The sequence below is a fragment of the Argiope bruennichi genome, chromosome 1 (genome assembly GCF_947563725.1).
Source record: "Argiope bruennichi chromosome 1, qqArgBrue1.1, whole genome shotgun sequence".
Taxonomy (NCBI): Eukaryota; Metazoa; Arthropoda; class Arachnida; order Araneae; family Araneidae; genus Argiope; species Argiope bruennichi.
The window spans coordinates 87166491-87186716 of NC_079151.1; the positions used below are offsets into that span (position 1 = coordinate 87166491).

The following is a 20226-nucleotide window of genomic DNA, read 5'->3' on the forward strand; positions in this document are numbered from 1 at the left end:
TAAAGCACAATGTTTGAAAATTTAACATTCATAGACATTAAACTGCTTGATCCGCTTACTGACAGCTGTTTTTGTTGTTAGCCACAATGAATTTGCAAATAAATGGATCTATAATTAAAGTGTGAGATGTTTCAGCTTTGAAATAATTTTTTACACACACTTGCAATGTGATATGGATCTCATTTTTTTCCCAAATGTACATGTACCATTGCTTTGGAAATATTAGTTGAAACTTCAATTAGGATTGACATATCATTTCTGTATTTTAGATACATATTATAATAAAATATGACTTGTTAAATATCTACAATTTAAAATATGTTACCCATCTCTACTATTAAGTATTAAAAAAAAAAAAACTTTTTTGTATTAGATTACTGTAATTGATATTATGATCAAGAAGTTACAAGTTCCAATTTATTTCATATGAGAAAGTGATGCATTTAAAATCTAATAATATGCCTACTCGACTACTCTATAATGTAATATTTAGAATCTAGCTATCAATTTATAAGTATAAGTGTTATAATTGAATCATGATTTAAACTGTGCTTCTTGTTTCCAGTAACTCATTATGTATTTTTCTGAAAGCTGAAAATATATTTCTCTTATAATAATTGAAGATATAAGTAATATGACATTTTAGAAAAATGAACAAAATATTGTATCATGAAGTTTAAAATAAAAATAACCATTTAAATCTCTTGAATGAGTAACATTTCCCTTCCTATTTTAAAAACTTGAAAATTATTAGTGAATTTACTTGAAAAGAATTAGGTAAGATACTATTTTGCAGTATATATTATAAATTCAGGTATTACACTAATGTAGTTTGATAATAAACATTTGAAGAATTATTATGTATTCCTGAAATGATGCATAAATATTCATGTATATATTTATCTCCTTTGCAGTTTTGTAAACAAAGAATTTATTATAAAAGTATGCATTTTTAATGAAATAAACAAAATTAAACTCAGAGAAAGAAAATAATTCAAAACCAATAAAATAGCATTTTTTCCCATTAAACTCATGATTTGTTTCATGGTATTTTTATTTCTATCATATAAAATTAAGAACATAACAAATTTAACAAACATTAATGCTCCCAAACTGTATAAAACAATCAAGAATCATGCATGCAAAAGAAACTATCCATTGACTCAAAATATTTATAGAGACCAATGCATAGATTACAGTAAAGGGTTTCTTTATTAGAATCTTTAAATGTGTATAATATAAACATGTCAACATTATTTTAAAACTTTTAAATTAAAATAAAAATAACAAAATTTAATGAATTATAAAATTTTAAATACAGAATTTTATCATTAAAAGGAATTCCAACACAGTTTTGATTCATTAACTCATTACATCTCACTGGTATTCTTATGAATATATAAATCACTGTCATTTTGTATTGCTATAAATAGCACCTTTATTACTGTCGTGCTGGTTCCAATACATGTACTGAAAAAATAAAGGATCAGTACAAGGAAAAACTACTTTTTACATTTATTCTTTTTAATTCTACGGTCTTAGTTTACAAAATAAACAAAAAAATGCTCAAATATATACACATTTAAATATATATGTATATAATTTAAGCTGCTATAGAATATATAATATATATGCAATCAGGCATTCATAATTTACAATGAAACACGGGGAAGAGATAACTTAGGCCCTATAATTTCTGTGAGATGGGTTATGTTGTTTTTGTTTTCTTCTTTTAGAAAAATGCATTGCATAAAGTCGCCTTGGCTCAACAATTGTGCCCCAAACGTTGCATAGCTTGCCTAGAAAATTGTGAGCTCTCCTCTACAACTCGTCACACACATCCTGATATTTGTGACTACCAGAACGTGAATCCAGCTCCACTCCCCCCACTCAGGAAACTGTTCTTCTGTTGGCTAAGAACCACAGGATTACCTTGCATCATTGCTAGTTGAGCAGCATTTGGAGCCACACCAGGAGGTGGAGGCTGCATGAATAGAAAACACTTTATTAGCCACAGTATTTTAAATATTGTTACATGTTAAATACTGGACAAAGTGAAAATAAAAGGTGTCTACTTTAATTAAAGCCAAACACTTACTTAATGAAAAATACTTAAAATTTCATGAAGGAATGAGTTATGAACATCACTAACTTAAACATTTTAATGCCTCAAGGAAGATCTGTCAATCATATGACAACTTTTTATGGTTTAAAATAATGTTATTCAAAACTTCATAACTTTTTATTGAATAGAGTGGAACTTCTTCATTTAACTACAACAGTGTGTCAGGAATATTTATTAAATATGACTAATACAACCACAGGATTCCATAAAAATTTATTTGCAATTTTTTCATTAATACATTTATTAATTCAAACAACATAAAATATTATTCTTTATCTCAATGAAAGCAATTTATCAGTTGCAAATATATGCCCATTTATAATGGATTAGAAACTATCTGTTGTGTCATGATTAGAATGAACACGATTTTATATTTAGTATCAAACTGGGAGCCTGTGATCCTATTTCAAAATTCCAGGGAGCAAGAACAAATTACAAATTTAATTTCTACTACTTTATATACAACAAATTCTATAATAAGGAAAACAGTATAAATTTCTGTATATATATATATATATATATATTATATTCTTACAGTAGCATACCTTTGTGTTAACTAAATATTTAAAAAAAAAATTGCTCTTCTCTCTCCTGTATGGAGAGAGAAAAAACAAATTACAAATTAAGAATTGAAATGCTAATTTCTTTTAATTAATTGGAAAACTTTTGATACACACAATATATTTTTATTTATCTCTTAAAGCAGGGGCTTCCCAACTTTTAAAGACTGAAACCCTCTTTTCAGATACCAAATTTTGCAATTCACTTTATTCTTGGCATATTAAATTTTTTTTCAGACACACACATATTTTTCAACACATTTATTGGCCAAAAAGATTATATAAAGAATAGGATTTATTATTAAATATAATTTTGCAAAAATATTTCTGAAGATTTACTGATTTAAGCCACATCGCATTTTTGTAATTAAGGAAAGGTACATACATATACATTCAAGATTTTATCACAAATGTTTGGAAACCCTGTCATAAAGTATTAGATTAAAATATATTAGAGATATGTGACTGTACAGAATATTCTTATAAGATAAAGAATTTTGTTACGAATGCCTAATATTAAAATCTTTCTTAACAGGACTTCATATTGAAAAAGTTTGAATGTATTTTTGTTAATGAGAATATTAGTATTTCACTATTTCATCTCCATATTCATAGATATCTGGATTCAGTTATAATATCATTCATATGATCAATCTCTAAAAGGTATTTATTTTTTCTAAAACAAAATATAAGAAAAATAATGAATTTACATTGAACAAATTTAGGAAATCTGAACTTTAGAATTAAAAAAAAAAAAAAAAAAAAAAAAATCTAGAATTCTGGATATATTAAAACTGCCATTTCCTCTGTAAAATATAAATCCCTAAATAAGAATGCCGAGAGAAGATAAGTTAAACAATACAAAAGATGCAAGAAGAAAGATGAAAAACTATAGTGAATAATATTGGATTTTCTTAGAAAATTTGCTACTGAGATAATCTAAGTCTCAATTATCAATAATTTATTATAAAACATTTTCTGCTGGGAATATGAATAACTATCATTACTTTTGACAAACATAATTAAAGTTTGGTATTAAGTCAATTTTATTTGTTAACCATATTTACAATCTGTACTATGATTTATAAACATTATTTCAGTGTCACTTTTCTATTGCATTAAATTAAAATTTTATTAAAGTATATTTCAAGAAAAAAAATTAAGTAAGGCACTTAACATAAATTTTTATTCTGCTTTAATTTAATTCTGATTAATTATCCAAGAATAACCAGCAAAGAAGTCTAGCTGTACATATGAATTTTTTCTGAGTGTTAATCATAATTGTATTAATTTATTGGAATATCAAAAGTAAAAGTTTGGCACATAGTCTGAAGGAACCAATAAAACCAATTTGAACGATTTTTATAATCATACACAGGTTAAAAATTATGTAAACAATCAACTATTGTTCATTACAAACTAATCTTTAGATTTTAAAAGAAAGTATAAAACTATTTTGATTACCACTTAATAACAAAACAATATATAAAATGATTTCTCTTTACAGGGGAAAAAGAGAACCCAAATTTGAATATTTTGAATTAAATAATAAATATTTGAAATATAGATGATCATTCACAAAATATCATATAATAGGATCGGATGGGTTAAAATGAGCAATGGTATAAAATGCGTAGTTAAAATACATGGTCTATAACATAACATATACTAAATTACATTCACAACTTTTTAAATTGTTTTTCCGATTGGCTCTTCTGACTTCCATTCCCCATTGATATACTGGCTACAATAAATTAAGTAGAAATGTGCAATTTTATGTTGCATATTAGGTGTTTAAACTTCTACTGTCCAGATTATTAAAGAATTCTTTTTCAGTGGGATATTTGTTTGGAACATTTCCGTGGCAGCTTCAATTTAATAGGGGAGGGTGTGTTTTTTATTTTATTTTCTAATATTATATTTTGAAATGCAGTAAAATGTACATGTGATTAAGCTTAGAATTCTGACCCTTATATAGATAGCTTAGACACAACATAACTTTTCTCTTTATCATGAATGAAATTTTTTATTTGAATTAAATATCAATGAAACAATTATTTTATGTAATAGCTAGCTATTATGTTAAATAAAACAAATATTTTTAGTCAATATAAATAGTAATGAGCTAATAATGTACTTAATTTAGAATTCTACGTCTTTATTTGCACATTATATATATTAGTTAAATACAAAAATTTCTTTATTTTTGATCATTTAAATCTATTTTCAACAGTTTAATACAGCTTATGATAATATAAGAGTCAAAAGCCACTTTTTAGCATCAACAATACAACATTGTCTATCAACACATAACACCAAAACAGCCATAATTATAAATATTGCACTTTTTTGTAAAGAATAAGAATTTTTAAAGAATATTTGTATTATCTCTACTCAAATTTCAGACAAGGGGCAATCATAACATACAGACGTAAAACTTTTGCATGTGAGGAAAAGTTTACTTGTAGGAAGCTAAAATAGCATATGCAGATTGCTTTTTTAATCCATATAAAATGCATAAAAATTTTCATCTTTTCACAAGACATTTAAGGAGATGAATCACATGAAACTCTACACATAGAGGAACAGAAAAATTAGGAAATTTTCTTTTATAAAAGGGAGTGCATAATTCTTGAATTTATGGAAAAGTATGAGTATTTTCATGATAAGAAAGATCTGAAATGCATTGTTGAAAACTATAGAAAAATTACTTCCATAAAAAAAAAAAAAAAACTACTTAATGACTTTATACTAAATCTTGATCTCTTTTTATGTGTCAATTGGTGAAAAACACTTGCCATGTTTCATTGTGTACAAAACTATACATCTTGTATGGATCCATAGTGGACCTTCTGATGCCATATATGATTACACTGAATAAGAATGTATGATTGATAATCTGTGAACAAAGGATTGCATATTTTCCACATATATTAAAAATCTACCAAAACCAGTTTTACTCGTATATGGTGGACATGGAAACAATTTTAAACTATCAAAATGTGCAGTAGATCAATAAATTATTGTATTGTCTTTATTCTAATGCAATCCATGCACCTTAACTCTTTGAAGTAGGCGTATTGGTACCAATAAAATAACAGAGGAAAACACATATTAAATAAAGTCCAAACTGTATACAGTGTAAAATTTTTCTTCTTTTCAAAATTATTAATTTAAGGATTTATTAATTTAAGGAATCAGGTAGGCATAAATAAATAAATAAAAAAGTTTATTATTTGTAAAATTTGTTGTATATGCCGATCTTTTTTCATAATAAAAACATAAATTTCTATCAGACATTTGGCATTCTTATTACATTACTGTACAATATATATATATATATATATATATATATATATATATATATATATATATTATTTGCTATTGTATTAGATTTGTAAATATATTTTTACCTGCATGAAGTAAAATGGATATATAAACATCTAGTTAAAAACAGCTATCATACAAACATGGCTAAAATATTGTATAATACAGTGAAGGGAAATTTAAAATACTGTGAGAAAATTTAAATTTATATTTGAAAAAAAAAATTAAATTTTAATAGCTCTGAAAAATTTTCATTTTATCATTTAAGTTATTACTCGATACTTTTCTGAAGTTATATATTTTCATCATAAGTTCAATATTTTGAACAAAATATATACTTAACTCTTATGACTGTAAATGCAAAAGTAGTAAAATCCTATGCATTTTCTGCTTATTAATTATTATTATTATTTTACTAGCAAACAAATTCCACATTTCAAAAATATCGGAAATTAAAAAAAAAAAAATAATAAAGTAGAATATTTTTAATAAAAGCAATAGCAAAAATTTCTCTAGCAAGTAAAAATTATATTAAATGAATTTGAATTATTAGTGAAAGCATTATTGAGTCTTATTTATTTATCAGTAATTTTAAAACGGATTCATGACTCAAGGAGCATTTTTATATAATACTGAAGAAATCGAATTTAAGCATTTAACAGCTCAAACAGAAAAATAATTTGCCATACATGTGTATTTAACCCTTCATTTTCATAAGATAAATGTTTTACTTCATAATTCAAGCTACTAAAAATATAAAATTAAACTTCCTGACAATAACATATAGAAACCTCTATTAAAAAAAAAGGAATAAGAAGATTTAAAAAAAAAAAAGAAAAGAAAATATTACATGCAATGAAATAAAAAAATCAACTTCTTAATATACTTTATTAAAATTTCAAATATACATAGAATCTTTCTTATTAAAATTATTTTAATGCACATGAAAAAATCCTCCATGAATCTTCTTTATTCGGCATTTATAAGTAACCTCATTTTCCAAAATGTAAAGAATAAACTATCAAAATAATGATTAAAAAAAACCAAAAAAACACGGAAGGGAAAAAAAACCCTCATAGTTTAGGATAATTCAATCATAAAATAATATATATATATAAAAAGATGAAATCTAAATAAGATTACTTACAGGTACAATGGGCATTGCATGTCCATCAAACCGAGCTCCAGCATCATATGCAGCTGCTGCTGGAACATATACAGTACCAGGTCTGGCAGAATACACTTGGGTTAGCTGTGGTAGATAAGTTGGTGGAACACCATATGCTGTAATGTTGGGAGCAACCTAAAAAGAATAATTTATCCATTAGATATATATTCAAGAAAAGCCATAGAAAGTTAGTAATTTATTTTGTTATAGTAAGATAACAAATTATAATAAAGTGATTAGCATATATATATATATAATGATATTTTAAAATCTAATTTAAATAATTAATTTCCTAATTTTTAGCTTAATTTAACCCATATTAACTTAATTCTAAAATGTTCTCTTGTTTCCTGATCCTATTCTACCTTTTTTTTTATTTAATTAACAGAAGCTCTTTAAAAATGCTTATATCAACAGTTCAAGTGAAGGGACAAAAATTTATTAACCTAAACAAATTCTTCAGAATCTCATGGTATATAATGACCGGGGATGAATATTTCTGTCCTTTTTCACTTTTGTGCTGTGATGTTGAAGCGCCACATCGCATCTCGCATGTACATAAATTATGCCGGAATGGAATATAAAACAAGGTTTAAAATTTAAAAGTGTCTTCTCTCTCTTCGGCCATGAAAAACTGCTTCAAAAAATTATGTGTTTATATATATATATGCATACATACATACAGGATCACAAAAAAGACTGAAATGCAACTTAATACTTTACCTATTAGAGATAACTGTAATTGCAAAGTAGTTTAAAATACAGAATAACACCATGTTCATAAAATTTTTTCCCCTTAATCTTCCAAATGTTAAAGTTTTAAAATTTTTATGCCATTCCTCTAGACAAATTTAGTCAATTAGAAAGCTTTAATTTTTTATGCAACAACATTATTATAAAAAAACCCATATACTTGTATCTTTAAAACTGAATGAGTTATATGAATTGAAAATTGAAAGCATTGCATAGGGATCATATACTAAAATAGAAATAAAATTTGTTTACATCTTATAAAAAGATAAATTGTATGATAATATTTATATTAAAAACTTTTTTATCTGTTTAAGGCATGTTTGTGTTCTGACTGCATTTTTGATTTGTAAAAATGAAAATACAAAATAAATACATGCAAGTAATTTATTGTCTAAAGTTATCATAATTTTTCAAAACAACATTCGAATAAATTAAATTTGCAAACAATTTACTTTAATTTATTTAACTGTAATTTAGCCCATTTCAAACATTTATGATAAAATATTTTTTTAATTGCATATTGAAATGCAGACGATATCTTTTTCAATTTATTTATGTAATCTCAGAATTATTCCTTTTTAATACACCTCAACCAAACTTTACTTATTCATGTCAAAATAGAGACTGAAAATCATTTATAAATGTTTAGCTTCATATTCTCAAATTAACAATACAAAACTGTTTGTGAATAATTATGGTAATTTTAACAAATGTCGAGTTATTGAAATCAGCAATGACTTATTCAATGTGCAGTAAAAATTATTAGTAACTTCTAAGGGATTTGGATGGAAAAATTTGTCTGAAATTTCACACATATTTGTTTATTAGATGATGAGATGATTAAGAACTACTGGTTCATTTCATCTGAGGCTTGGCCCTGGGAGAAATCGATTGTACAGAAAGAAACAGACAATACTGTATACTCTTCCTGTCAACCATCTACTCTGATCTCATCAATCAACAAGATCATTTCCCACCACTGTCTATCTAAAGCATTCCAATATCAATTTGTATATGCCGCTATTTATACCGGGGAGAAAAACAGCATTTTAAGTGATGATTTCCAGCAGTCATTTTTTCCCTTCTGTATCATAATTCATTTGGTTTTAAAGATATACAGTTTTCCCTAATGATCGTATTGGACCTCAAATAAAAACTTTCTAATAGACAAAATTTGTCTAGAGGGGTCGCATAAAAATTTCAAAAGTATAATTTTTTGAAAATTAATGGTAATTTTTTTTTATTAACATAGTTTTATTTTGGGCAATTTTGCAATTTACATTGTCCACAAATCTAAGGGGTAATGAATTAAACCGTGTTGTACCAGTAATTGTATCTGCTGTATTGTATTTTTTTTTTTTGTAGTTTTTGTTTTTTGCATGGCACTTGTTATAGACAAACCTGCAGACGAAGTCAGAAATTTTAATCCAAGAGAGCATTTCTTGTTTCAATAGCGCCGTGTAGAGCCAAGAATAATGCATTGCAACAGTTTTTACGGGACAGACTTCATTCATGCATTTTCTTCACTCATCCACAGATCGTAATTTAGACCTGAATCAGAGAAGGGTCACCCCTGATCCAGCACTCCCATTGGTATTACTCTCGACATGGAAGACTTTGTGACAACGACAGATTTATACGTGCGCCAGCCACCACACACACGGAGAGTCTTTAGCCGATGGGGTTCGAACCTGCAACCCAAGGGACACGAATCCAACGCCCTACCAACCAGGCTATCCCGGTCCGTATTATATTTCTGAATTTGCATAACAAAATAATAATAATAATAAAAAAAAAATTATTTTGAAAAATCTATAGTTAAAAAAACGAGTTTCATCATTTGATATACATTCAAGCATCTAAATGTGTGTAGTTTCTAAAGAACACACAGAGCAAGAATGTTTTGGATAAAATAAACACAGCAATTAAATGCTTTATGAATGGAAAATAAAAAAGACAAAAGTAATTTTAATCCAAATTTTTAAAAATTTAAATCTAATGTTTGGTTTGCTATATATCACAAAAGCATCTTTTTGTTAAGTAATGAAATTTTAGAAACACTACATAGTTTGATATATTATTATAGCAGCTCTACACATTCATTGGCCAAGCAACTAAAATATTCAAGTTTACCAAAATATATGTTACTGCTATTATTTATTTTCACATTCATATTTCATGAATTTGGCAAAATCATAACCACAATCTTAGCATAATTTAGTCAGCAAATAAGCATCCATAATTTATACAATTCTATAAAGTGAAGCAAACTATAAAGACATTCTGATCTTCATTATCAATCTTTACCAAAAATTCACCTAAGTTTTTATTAAATTATGACAGCTAAAAATTATAAAAATTTAATTGATATAATATATTTATAGTTATACATTTAAAGATTTTCCTAAGCCAGGTAGTAGCAAATAATTTTACATCAGAATACTTTGCATAGTTTAAACTATAATTTAACATGGACTTCAAATTTTTATGAATATATATTAAAGAAAGGCAAAAATAGCAATAGCAAAACTTACGCTTACTGTGCCATATGGAAGATGATGTTGCAAGGGTGCAGCTGCGTAAGAAGCTGAAATGATACAATTACTTTAGAAATACAAATTTTGTTATGAACTGAAATATATGATATAAAATACAACTGCTAAACTAAAATAATGCAAAATTTAATGCACTTTTCTCCTTTCAATAATAAATGGAAATTTGCAACATAAATGAAAAGATTAATCATCTAGACTGTAAGCTTGGAAATCTACCAGAACGTTATACATTAATATTTAAATACATAAAAATTAACAGCGAAAACAATAAAACTTTACTTTAATGTTAAACAAATACTTTAATGTTTATGAATAAGAATATATTAATGTGTACTTAAGTATAAAAAAAGCATAATTTTTATGCAAAAACAAAAAAGAATTGGTGTAAGTTTTCATTATCATGTACCAACAAAAACGAAATTATCTTTTTGTAAGTATCCAAGTATCTATAAGTATTACTTTACAGAGAGAATATTTCTATATTAAAATGTATGGAGCTGTTCTTTAATGCATATATAGCCATTTATTTATTTTTACATGGAGAAAATAAAATTGCTATATTCTCTTGAATCAATCAAGAGTTATAACAACATATTAAAATTTTTTTTTGCTCCTTTTCCAAATTTTCTATAGATTGTTAACTAAATTTATCTGTCAACAAAAATATATAATCATAATTTTCTAAGAAATGATCAATGAAATAAGTTGAATTATGGCATCTAGAAAATAGAAACTCTATTAGATGTAAATGATTGACTTGAAGGTGCATTGCAAAGTAATCAATCAGTAGAGAATGAACAAACCATTTCGAGTAACAAAAAACATTTGATTTTGTTTGCCAATGGTTACAAGCCAGTTATTATTTACAAAAGATTTAAGAAATCTGAAATAAATAATATCAATTTTTCAGTTGTAGAATATATTGAAATGCAAAAAACTACGAAATGGAAGTTTCGGTGACTATCTTACAAGAGGTTTAATAGATTATTTCTAGAAATGAGTAAAGCACTGGACTTAAAAGTTTATGATAAATACTATAAATCTAAGTGAAAACCATGATTGCAAGAAACTTTCATAATGCATAATAATCCTTTCATAAATGGGAAAAATAAAAACACAAGAGGAAACGCTTGCTAAATTAAAAAAATATAACAGTCAAAAACCAAAAATACCATAAGAGTCAAATTAACAAGAAAGAATCTGCTCGGAAGATAAAATTACTGCTTTAATGAATAGCAATATATACTTTGTTATTTATGATAGTATGTACTTAAAATGGATAAAACAAAAAAGTAAAAATAACAATATACGCTCGAAGAAAAAAGTACAGAATTTACATTTTAATACTTTATGGGAGAAAGAAAAGATGAAAATGAAAAATCTGAATGAAGTTGATAGCAAATGATTTAGTGTATACAAAATATTTTTTTTTAATTAAGGCTATGTGGAAAGGCTATAGAGAATGGCATTCTATTGCAGCAATATAGAGAATGACATTCTATATATTTATGTCTTTTTAATCAATATAGAGAACTCATGTCCACAAACATGCTTAAGGCTTACCAGTTCTATACAATAAATAGAACTTAAGTCTAATAAGACAGTTAAAACAAAAAGAATGTAATGTTAAACAATTCAGCAAAATCATGAACCTGCAGTTGCCTAAACAATTATAAGGAAATGAATATAACTAATATTCCTAGCTAACCATTAATAATTAATACTTCTAATAACCTAGTAGTCTGAGGCAAATAGTATATCATAATTTAAATGCATTTACAATATTAATCATTTTCTAACAATTTGAAAATAAAATTCATTTTAATTTTTAAATTGCACTTTTTTTTTTTTTTTTTTTTTTTTGTTCCTTATGCTTTTTAGGCATATTTGCTTTTGCTTGCACTTATAAATAAATGAAAATTTAGATAAAATCTCAGCTAAATTTATGAAAAATTTCATTTGAAATTATACAAACTTTAAATACACTTTCATCCTCTTTTTTCCTGTTTTCAGCACTATTCCAAATGTGTCCCTTAAAGGTCACAAAATAACAAAGAAATTGTAATTTCTACTAAAAACTCTTTTCTTAGAAATTATTCAGAAAAAAAAAATCATTTAAAGAACTTATTGCTTGTTCATTTTACAAAGTTTTTATCATACACATAACAAAATCAAAATAAGGAATTTCTGTGCTAACAGATAAATGATATCATTTGGAAGGAACAAAACAATTTAGAAGCATCAAAGAACCTTTCAAGAACATTACATGAAAGCTTATAGGGATTATTAAAAAATAAATAGGTTATAAATTTTTAAAGAGACAAAAAGAAGATAATGTCATAAAAAAAATGTAACACTCCAAATTCTCAATTATTCAAGCTACGATCTCAAAGCAAAAAGAAAAGAAAGGGGGGGGGGGGGGGGAAAGATGACAAACTGTATTTTTAAATACAAATTGAATGATTGAGATTTTTAGCAAGAATATCAATAAGTAGTGTGTAATTTATTTGGAAATAAATGGCAACAATATTAAAAAATGACTGGTCTACTCGGCAGATAACTAAGAAAGTGACAGTAAAAAAATCTGAATATAACAATTAAAGGATTGATAATTTCAAAATGCACTGCGATAATTTGTTATAATTTTAAGTGTGAGAAACAGTTTTATTAAGTATAATATTACATTATTTATAAATAGAAGAGAATATTCATAGATATTCTCCTAGTAGATAGTTTTATTAACTAAAACGTATATGCATAATATAATACCAATCAGAAAGGAATTATTAAAAAAAAAAAAAAACTATATTTATGGAATTTACAAATAACAGTTTGATACCTTAAATTTTTTTCGACACTAAATCAGTTGAATGCTAAGCAAAGGAAAAAATATTTGTTTGAATTCAATAGAATGCAAAATATGAAAGAAATCGTACTAGAAAACATCTGTTGTATAACTTTTAATAAATCAAAAGAAATTAATTGATATGAAAATTGCAAAAAGTAGTTGCATAGTGAAATCATAAATAAAATAAATAATCAGATTTCAATTTCATAAAATAATAGATGGTATATCTTTTAAAGAAATAAATAACCTTCAAACAACTTAAAATTATTTAAGATACATTATTACTGTTATTCCAGAAACTTATTAGACATGATTCTAATAGTAACAAAATATAGATTTTTGATGGAAGTTTTTTTTTTAAAAATAGCCCTATTTTGAAATTCTATGATATCAAAACTATCAATTTACATCACTGATCTTAAAACAATTTGAATTTGTTCCTTATGAAGAGAAGAAAAAAGAAGAAGAAATAAGAAAAGATAAACACATACTAATCCAATTATCATAAAAGGTAACAAAGTATATATGATTTTTAAAAGTTATGCTGTTACTATATTCTAAAAGATGTTTGTATAACAATTAAGTTAAATTCTAAAATAAGAAGAAAATAATTTGTTATTTCTACACATATCAAAAAGAAAGGTAGAAAATTTATTTCCAAAGGAATTCAAGAAAGGAATTACACGTTTAGGTGAAATGATATAAAAGGCAATTAGAACAATAAATATGAAACTGAGGAACCAACCAACCAACAAACAAACAAAAAAACCTATAAAATATTTTTATGGCTGCCAAACAGAAAAAATAGCTATTATATATACTATACCAATATTGCAATATAATAAAAACACTCGGTTTTCCTGATGGCAAAATTATGGATAACTGTTTTGGGTACCAGCGTGTTAACAGATAAAAATGTCATGTTTATTACAACTTGTGATTAATCACCAAAATAAATCATCAAATATGTCATGCTACTTTCATGTTTGTAAATGACATACGGTTAAGTTAAAAGTTTACTATTGGCATGTAGTTAATACTTAAGTACATAATAATCATCTAATTCCTTTTTCATAAAAGAAATTCCAGAAGTTTACAAAATTCATTATATTCATTCACAAATGGAACATATTTGGGCATTGCATATTCAAATCTTCGCAATTAAGAAAAACTATTAATTATCCCTTTTGCTATTCAAATCAATTCCTTGGAAAAATAAAATAAAAAAATTGGAGCACTACTTTAAATACAGAGTTTTGTAGAGTCTAACTATAATTACTTAACAAAAATAATAATAGTTAAAAAATAATAAAATTCATACTAAGAATTATTAGTGTGGTTTGAAAAAGCTATAAAGTTCAAAACTTAGTTAAAAAAGGGTTAACTTTATCAACCCTTTAAACACTACAGGAATCAAAAAAAATTATTTTATTGAAATATTAATTCATATGCAAACACATAGGCAATGCTGATTGCATAAATGATTTAAAAATGAGATATGATTTTACACTATTCAAAAATTTTATATCATCAAAGAGAACATAAAAAACTGTTCGTTTCAAGGAAAAATACTTGATTTAAAAGCAGATGTTTTAAGAATGATTTTGGCAAAACACTATAAGATATAGTAAAAATAAATAAATAAATAAAATAAATACAGGAGGATACTTTTGGATTATTGGTACTGTTTAAGTATTAAAGCTATTCCATCAGATATTTAAGACTCTTAGTTATATTAAAATATGCAACTGTATTCATTTCTTGTAATGATTATATAGTAAATGTATTTGCTTTTGGGTTGAGGATGAAATTAAAAAAATTTTAAGATCCATACAAATTTACATAACTAAAAAAAAAAAAAAAATCTGAATTATATTACAAACTATTTTAAAATTAAAACAATTTTAGAACTATCACATGTTAATGGTTCTTAGCATGAATATTAGGAATTAGATAAAAGACATGTAATTCAACACTAGCAAGATAAGTATTCATTTAAATTAAAAAATTTAACTATGCACAGTATATTCATTGCAACTTAATCACAAAGTTGGTAGGGCCTTGATTTGATGTTAACAAGATGAGTAACATTAAGCTTTTTTTCATTAATTATTAATAAAATTACTTTGGGTTACATATAAGATCTTAAGTGGTAATCCAATTTAGAAATAATTATCCTGTGGGAATCTAAGATTTTACCATTTCATTTTTGACTATTCAGAAATATCTGAAACTTGATAACTATTGTATTCTTAATAATTAAATAAATTTGTTGAAGAAGAAAGTTGATGATTCCTTGATTTTTTGAAAATTTGACAATTAAAGTGGACAAATTATACATGGTGTCCTTGAATTCATGGACCAAACTTTAAGAGTAAATACATATTAAGAAGCCATTTTTGTATAGCAATATGAGGTCACAAATGAAAAGTGTAGGTGGTAAAATAAAAAGTATAAACAAAGCAGAAAAATGTAAAATCTACGAGATTCCAACTGACTAATGAGGATAGCAATTCAAAACTTTTAGTTATTGCTGTAACTGTTTTTTAAACACCCGATATCTTCCAAAGAGTATGCCGATCACTTGCTAGACAATACCAGGCCTATATCGATGCTGGTGATGGTACATTTGTGTGCTTATTGTAATGTTATGTAAATAAAAAACTTTCTTTTCATTTCCTCTTTTTATTTTTTCCACCAAAACTTTTCATTTCCGACCCTATATTGCTATATAAAATTCTTTTTAAGTATTTTACCTACCCTTCAAGCTTGGCCCATGAATTCAGAGATATCTGTATATAGAATAAAATAATGAGGTTTATTGATATAAGATATAATAGGGAGGAGTTCTAAATCTTTGTAGAAAATTCTCTTATGGTTAGAAAAAGATCTTATTGACTTTTTTGATATAATATAAGTAATTGCAAAATAATTTTTCTACTTTTTTTTGGATTAAAAAGAATTAGATATTGAAATGATTTTATTAAGTCAAAATTGACTAGCATATTTCTCAAAAAAAAAAAAAAAAAAACTTAATATTATCTTCATACAGTTCCTTTGTTTGTGAAAAATAAAGTATAAAAGTTTCGACAGAATGAATACTCTTAAACTCGGCAGGGCAATACTCTTAAAACTTTTTTCATTGTACATTTAATCATTAATTCAGTTTTTCACACAATATTTAAAACTATCAATAACTTTCCATACAACAATTTTCATTCAACAGTAACACTAAGACAATCATTATGCCTATCTCGGGAGTGAGGAATTCCTTTGGGCTGAATTTCAATTGAAGTTCCAATTTTCTTTTGTGGGCATGTGCATATTCTACTTGTTCATAATGCCTTTTTTTACTGTTCAATGTTATTTCTGATTTTTTTTTAAATGGAAGTACGGAATAACAGGAAAAGTGGCTGAGAAAATTCATTCGAAAGTTTAACTAAAATTAGTTATGTGTTATATCTGATTTCTTCATCAAAAACATATTAATATCAACTCAGAAATCTAATTATTATTTTTTATCAGCAAATAATAAAAGTCACTTGAAAATTTACTTGCCGAGTTTAGTATTATAAACTATAGCATATTATTAGTTGCTACTTGCAAAGTATTAAAATAAAACCACTTTTTCTTTGATAAGGATAGAATTATCAACATATGACACAAATTCACAAGTTTTTAATAATAGATGATTTAAAGAAAAAGCATTACCAGGCAAGTATGTGGGAGCTGATGAAGGCAAGTAAGCTGGGGAAGAATATGCAGGAGGTGGGTAAGCAGCAGCATAGGGGGTGGCCATGGTCACCTGATGACTGCCAGCACTGGGAATGCTGATATAGGTGGGCGCTGAGGGAGCAGTAGCCCCTACCCCTGGGTAGTCTGCTGGAAAAGAATAATAAACAAATAAAAAAATATGATTCAATTATACAAGAGGTTCATTACACCTGTATAAGTGCTATTTTCTTCATTCAGAACTGAAAAGTTAATCTTAATGGGTGAAAAATATAAAATGGTTTAAAGCTCAATCATTTGATGTTCTTCTGTAATAAATATTAATAAAATAAGCAAAAATTTAGAAAAAAAAAACCATCAGAAAGTTTTTAACATACATTATGGTGAACACATTGTTTCATCAATGGTGAAGTTTGGCCATTCTTTTCAATCAAATCGATTTCATGAAATTTCTAATTTTATTAATTCTACAATAGCAAGATCCAATTTAATAATGTATAAATTTTGTAATAATTATGATAAAAAAATTATAATATCACCAAAAATTAAATCTGAAAACTACTAAATTTAAAAATTAATAAAATAAACAGCAATGTGATAATCTATCAATTAAAAGGCATATGCACTAGAGTAAAATAAACAACATAATAATAAAATCTATAGAAAGATATTTTCTTTTGTTAAATCATTTTTTTTCTTCTAAAAATTAACATATTGCTATGATTAATTTTAGATTTCATACAATTTTTTATTAAAAAAGTCAAGTATAGAAACTTAAATTGTAACAAGAATAGACAAATATTTCAAGTCTTCATTTATTTTATATAAGTTTTACAACTACAGACCAGAGGGTAATATATCGTGTTTGTGATATTATTGTTATATTTTATATCATATAAAAATTTTAAACTATCAATAAAAATTGTTTTTGCAGATGAAATTTAGATAAAAATTTTTAAAAAATCATTGCTGTAATAAGAAGCTTTTTCCAAAATGAAATTTAATATACATTAATTTGTTTAGAATCTTATTCAGATTACTAGGTTTACAAAATAAAAAAAATAATACAAAAACATTTTTTTTTTACTAGTCTAAAGCACAAATTTTGACAATTTATAATCATAATGAAATTGGATTCACTTATACATTTAAGCAATGTTCATTATCCAAGATATGAAATATCTAAATATTAAAATCTTCAATACCTGAAAATGTTTCATTAATAGATGTGAATAATCATTAACAGAATTGTGATTAAATTGTACATTTTAAAATTTAATTTGAAACATATAAATGTCAAAGGAAAAGTTACATATTTTATACAATTTAAGAAAAGTATTGTAGTTTATAAATTAGGTATATAAAATAATTTTGAAATGCGCGAAACAAACGAAAAATCCCACGCCCCAAATGTCTCTACCCCACCCTTTTTTTCGCAAACCATAGAAAAATGAGAAAATAGAAAACCAATAAATTACGATGTTAATGAATAAAAAGAATTAACCATTTCTTTAAACATCTTATTTCAAATGCCCCATCATATGCTATACTCATCTACTTATGTTTGTTTTTTTTTATTTCGAGAAAAATCCGTTATTCAATTCCATCTTTTGGTTAACGATGGTACTAAAACTGAATAAACGGATTAAATAAAATCGTAAATAAATAATAACCATTAGATGAATTTATGATAAATGTGAACGATTTATTCAAAGTAAAAAAAGAAATCAAAGAAAACAAAATGCACGCAGTTCGATCTGTTCATTTTAAACATTTTTTTTTGTTGTTGTCTAATTTCATTTCGCAAATCTTTCCGTTATTGATTAGTCTAATGAAAATACGATTTAGAGACCTAAAAACATGGAATATATCCTAAATCACTAACCTTTCTTTTCTGATGACATCAAATCATGTGAAACTGTCGATATTAAAAACAAACCCACGGAAAATTTAGGCTTTTCCACAAAGTTTATACACACTCGCGAAATTCGGTTAACTCGAGGTTGAGGGATCTAACAGGGTTGCCAATTCGGCATCCATGTTTCATCGCCAATGAGTAGAATTATGCGAGGAATCTCAATGTGAATTGCGCCACACGCACTTCTTACAGCAGGAGTGTAATGATGAATGTTTGTTACTGCATACATTTGAGCAATTTTAAATAATTTTTTTGTAGTAAATAATGGTTAGATAGTAAAAAATTTAAAAATTTATAGAGGTCATTTGACAAGCCCTTCTGCAGTTGTTACTTTTTCGCTTTGCAAGTTTTATGAAGTGTGGTTCTATGTGTAAAACTATTTATTAAATTCTTATACAAGAGGTTAATTGAAAATCAGCCATGAAAACATTTTTAATTCAAAAAATGAAAGATTCAACTATAAAAATAAAAAATATATGTACATTTTTAATACATTTATATTTTGTTGTCTGTCTTATAATTTGCTTATGATTGAATTATGTAGTAAATACAATCTACCCCTTTCTAATGGAGACCACTCCAATGACATCTTAGTGCTAATAAAAATTTAAGTGTGGTGTTCAATCTTTTTCTTCTGTTAGCTTCACTTTTTTATTTGTTTTGTGAACTATACACAGATTAAACCGAATTTTTCTTCTTTAACTTTTAACAATGGTAGAGATATCAGCTGATGAAACAATGAAAATGGTTTAAAATTAGGGCAACAATGTTGTCTACTGATGGAAATTAAACAAAAAAATATTTTTTTCAAAAATTGCCAAAATTTAGCAAAAATTTGCATGACTATTAAATTAATATCATTAAAAAGATAAATTTTAAATTTCGAAATGATGTTAAATTCATTTTTATTAGATAATAGGAAGTTATCGTGAATAAACGTCGAAAGCTTGATTTTTAATTAATCAAAATTTTAAAGTCGCTCCGAAGTGCACATTCTCATCCTCCAAAATATATATGAGTTTGGTAGCTTTAAATCAAACGATCTGGTTCGTAGAGCACCCCCCCCCACACACACACACTTTTAATTTCCAAACGGTGTAAAATGTATTTTTGTGCCGTGATATTTTCTGAAGTGATTGGGAGCCATTGTTCATTAGGCAATTGATGACAACCGAAGGCGAACAAATCACATTTACCCCAGGCGCCACTTACTTTCGTAATACTTCTATTAACCTGTAGT

At 25.8% G+C, this 20226-nt stretch overlaps 1 protein-coding gene across 2 annotated transcripts; it reads right to left on the bottom strand.

The window, feature by feature from the left end:
* Nucleotides 1-1500: 1500 nt before the first annotated feature.
* LOC129969379 (DAZ-associated protein 2-like) lies at nt 1501-19113 on the bottom strand. 2 transcript variants are annotated; one of them, XM_056083936.1, is made up of 5 exons: nt 18954-19113; nt 17048-17218; nt 10468-10520; nt 7160-7315; nt 1501-1984 (listed from the first exon to the last, which is right to left on the bottom strand). In XM_056083936.1, exons 1-5 carry the CDS (start codon nt 18970-18972, stop codon nt 1856-1858), a joined length of 528 nt encoding a protein of 175 aa, XP_055939911.1. In that variant the 5' UTR covers nt 18973-19113; the 3' UTR covers nt 1501-1855. The 2 variants fall into 2 exon arrangements, with proteins under 2 accessions (XP_055939911.1, XP_055939920.1); XM_056083945.1 differs by having other exon boundaries at nt 17048-17215; nt 18954-19104.
* Nucleotides 19114-20226: the final 1113 nt, after the last annotated feature.